This window comes from Crocodylus porosus, unplaced genomic scaffold (assembly GCF_001723895.1).
Source record: "Crocodylus porosus isolate Cpor-Errol unplaced genomic scaffold, CroPor_comp1, whole genome shotgun sequence".
Lineage (NCBI taxonomy): Eukaryota > Metazoa > Chordata > Crocodylia > Crocodylidae > Crocodylus > Crocodylus porosus.
In genome coordinates, this window is record NW_017728947.1 from 76,209,368 (window position 1) to 76,213,582 (window position 4,215).

At 46.8% G+C, this 4,215-nt stretch overlaps 1 protein-coding gene across 5 annotated transcripts in view; it reads left to right on the forward strand.

The window, feature by feature from the left end:
* The window catches only part of TTLL5 (tubulin tyrosine ligase like 5), a 170,208-nt gene that overhangs the window by 157,483 nt on the left and 8,510 nt on the right, over window positions 1-4,215 (forward strand). For 2 of the 5 annotated variants that reach the window (XM_019551869.1, XM_019551873.1), the window contains one exon: window positions 2,589-2,714. The exons of the other annotated variants lie outside the window; for them this stretch is intronic. In XM_019551869.1, the coding sequence (XP_019407414.1) occupies window positions 2,589-2,713 (125 nt within the window). In that variant the 3' untranslated portion in view covers window position 2,714. The remainder of the gene's footprint in view (window positions 1-2,588; window positions 2,715-4,215) is intronic. 5 annotated transcript variants of the gene reach the window in all.

Consider the following 4,215-nt stretch of genomic DNA (forward strand, 5'->3'; position numbering starts at 1 on the left):
GTTCCTTCACGAGGTCAGCATTTATAGAGGGCAGGGGATCTCTCCCACCCAGGCCTCCCTGTCCTGTAGCGGGCATGGGTGTCCCATGGGACTGATGAAAGACTGACGCAAAGTACCCATTTAATAATAGAGATAATCAAATGCAACAGCTACAAATTCAGGACAACATGAGCTGGGATTGAATGGATCCTTTGGTAACCACAGGATCTCCTGTAAGAAGGCATATAACCATCCCACTCTGGGAGTGTTCAAAATGACATAAGATCATAGGAAAGTAGGGCTAGAAGTGACCTCACAAAGTCATCTAGTCTAGCCCCATGCTCAAGGCAGGATCATCCCTGACTAAGCCATCCCAGCCAAGCATCTGTCTCACCTGCTTTTGAAAGTTTCCAAGGATGGAGATTCCATTACTTCTCTAGATAGCTTGTTCCTATGCTTGACCACCCTCCTAGTCAGAAATTTCCTCCTACTCTCCAACCTAAATTTGCCCTACTGCAGCTTGAGGCCATTGCTCCCACTCCTGTCTCCTACAGGCACAGAGCAAAATGCATCTCCACCCTCTCTGTAATTGCCCTGTAGATATTTAAAGACATCAAATCCCCCCTCAGTCTTCTCTTCTCCAGACTAAATAACCCTAGTCCTTTCAGGCCTTTCTCATAAGTCCTGTCTCCCAGGTCCCTGATCATTTTTGTTGCTCTGCAGTGGACTCTTTCCAAACTGTCCACGTCCTTCTTGAAGTGTGGGACCCAAAACTGGACAAAGTACTCTAGGTGAGGCCTCATCAGTGCTGAATAGAGAAGGAAGAATCACTTCCCTTGATTTACAAGAGACCCTCTTGTTAATCCAACCTGATATGCTATTGGCTTTTTTGCAACAAGAGCACACTTGACTCCTTTAACTCATGGTCTACAGTAACTCCCAGATCCTTCCTTGCAGTACTGCAGCCTATCTAGTCATTCCCGTCTGAATTTGTGCATATAATTATTCCATCCCAAGTGCAGGACTTTGCACGTATACTTGCTGAATTTCATCTGATTGATTGCAGACCATTTTTCTAATCTGTTGAGGTCATTCTGCATTATGGCTCTACCCTCCAGTGTGCCTGCAGTTCTACCTAGTGTGGTATACATACTTGGTGACATAAACGCATGGAACAGAGTTCTGAGTCCTTTCCTGCAGAGTGGGGTATCTGACTCTCTAAGGGTTTAGCTCGGTATCTGTTGCATAAGCAGAGATCCAAGAACTGAGGGTTGGAATAATAGAAGAATGGGCTGTTGGGTAAGTCACTCAAAGCTGGCTTAACCAAAGAATGGTACAACAGGTCCAAGAGCGGTGCTGCTGTTTTACTAGAAGCAAGAAGTATAATAAAGTAGCTTCTGTTTTTGGAAACAAGAGACAGATACTGTCTTCAGGTTGTACCAAGCCACCCTTATCCTGGTGCTTTGGGGGGACCTCTATTGTCCTTTCCTTAGGAGAAGTCATTTTTCTTCATCTCTCAGCACTCACAGCATCTTCTTTGTGTTGAAGCCCTTGATTCCCTCCACACCAGGTTATTTGATTATTATTTCATATGTACATAGTGCGCTAGATGCTCCTGGACCCAACTAGAGATTGGGCACATAGAACCTGCCCCAGTGAGGATGTAGTCTAAGTCTGCTACAGCATGACATGACATTGAGAAAATGAAGATTTTGCTATGAGAGACCTGTGTACTAGGAGGAGGTTGAATGGTGAGCTGGAAAGTCGGAAGGTAATGGGGCAGCCCCATGAACAGCCCTGAGGAAAGCAAGGGGGAAGCTAGAATATCCCCCCTCCCACACTCAGAAGATTCCTCACACTAAAGTGCCTGAGGGAAGTATTTGCTTGCCAGCTTGATGCATTTAAGCCCAGTTCATGAGGTTGTGACAGTTAAGCCTTCTGGGCAATCAGCTGAGAAGCAGGCATGACTGTATCTGCTCCATACCACTGGGGTAGGAAAGGTTCAGGAAGGAGTCACAGTGGCAGGTCCAGGGAGCAGTTGGCACTACTTTGGCAGGCCTCTGGCTTTAGAATTGATAAAGGTAGCAAAGCAGTTCCTTCAAAGACAGTCTTAAAGCTGAATCTACACAGGGCTTGAAGTAGCTCCTTCTTCCTTCATTGCTGTCAGCTACTGAAACTGCTCCTGAGCGAGTACTGCCCTTTCTAGTACATAATTTGGGGAGGTAAAATTTCACCCATCTGAGAAGGCCAGACATCAACATACAGAGCAAATTCCTGTCTAAGATAATGGTGAAACACATAGTAACATTGCTGATGCCAGGATTTCAACTAGTAGCTCCAAACCCCTTTTGTGTGCATCTTTTGCCAGTGTTTTTCTGTGGGTCTGTTTGTAACCCATTAGTGCTGGGTGGTTCTGGAGTGTAAAACACTGTACACAGACACAGAGAAGTGCTGGCCATGTCCCTCCTGCCCCCCAAATGCCCATTTGGCAGTTGTTGCTATCCTAAGAATTGTGTTAGTATAATGAAGGGTGTAGAGTTAGATGGGAGGCTTTCATACAAAAAGAGGGAGGCCCAGCACCAAGCTAAACCATCTTTTCAATTTTCCAGGTCCTTTGGAAGTTGGTTCCCAGATTATATTCGCCAGATCCAAACCTTTGTCCAGCCGTTCCAGATCTGTTGGCACAGTCATAGGGCAGAGAAAGAGAAAGGCAGTGCAGGCAGGGCCAGCTTAAGGTAACAGCAGTGATTTCTGCACTCCCAGTCTGTTCTTCTTCCTTTGTTATCAGCAGTAACTGAGCTGACCTTTCTGGGGAATAGTAGATTTTAGGGCTCAGCAAAAAAAAAGATGAGTAAGAGACAAGCAGATGACTCAAGAGAAGGTGAGACTGAGGTGTCCTGAGGAAGTGAGAAACTCCCCAGCATAGAAGCCTGCAACCAGTCTGCTGAGATGAGAAGCCACTAGCAGGTAATATTGCAAGTCTGGAGAAAAAGTTAAGGACACTGAAATGGGCTTAAGCTCTTGAAAGCGAATCAAAGCGTGAGGTGAAGTGGTTGCAAAGCAAAAGTCAGTAATACTTCAGTGCCACTGCCCAGGGTTCTGAACAGTGCAGCCATTGCAGCCTGTGGTCCCTCTAAGAGGATTCTGATTCCTGGACAGACCGCAGTTCTATATAGGTTATCAAGAACTGAGGGTAATCCCTGGATATGTCTTCTGAGAATGAGCTCAAGACCACTGATTCTGAAGAATATCTATACATGTGGGGTTCTAAAGTTCTCAAGCTGCTCCCAACCTGGCAGGCTTGAATTTTAGTTTCTAAACAGACATCTTCCCCCAAGGTTTCTGGTTACTGTGATTCAGGAGGGATTTCCTATGTAAAGAAGCAATATAATCAAAACCAACTTTGGAGCTCATTCAAACTGCTATTGACCTAACTTGAGGGAATTAGCAGAGGTTATTGCAGGACCTCTGGCATGGCTTTACAAGCACTCATGGTGCTCTAGCAATGTGCCGGAAGACTGGAAAGGGGCCAGTGTGGTTCCCATTTTCAAAAAAGGGAGGAAGGAGGACCCAGGAAACTATAGGCCTGTTAGTCTTACCTTGGTCCTGAGGAAGCTTTTTGAGAATTATCCTGGTGCATGTCCACAAGGGGCCAGCGGGGGAGACTATGCTTAGGGACAACCAACAGGGGTTCATTAGAGGCAGGTCCTGTCAGACCAACCTGGTGGCCTTCTATGACCAGGTCACCAAATCCCTGGATGCAGGTGTCATGGTGGATATATTCTCTGTGGACTTTAGGAAGGCCTTCGTCACAGTGTCTCACCCCGTTCTCATTAAAAAGCTAAGAGACTGTGGTGTCGATGACTACACAGTCAGATGGGTCACTAACTGGCTGGAGGGCCGCACCCAGGGAGTGGTGGTGGACGGGTCTTATTTGACCTGGAAGGATGTGGGCAGTGGGGTTCCACAGGGTTCAGTCCTTGGGCCTGCACTGTTCAACATGTTCATCAGCAACTTGGACGAAGGGGTAAAATGCACCCTGTTCAAATTTGCAGATCACACTAAGATGTGGGGAGAAGTGGGCATGCTAGAAGGAAGGAATAAGCTGCGATCGGATCTGGACAGACTACGGAGGTGGGTGGATGAGAACAGGATGGGTTTCAACACTGACAAGTGCAGGGTACTGCACCTGGGGAGGAAGAACCAGCACCATACCTACAGGCTGGGGAACTCCCT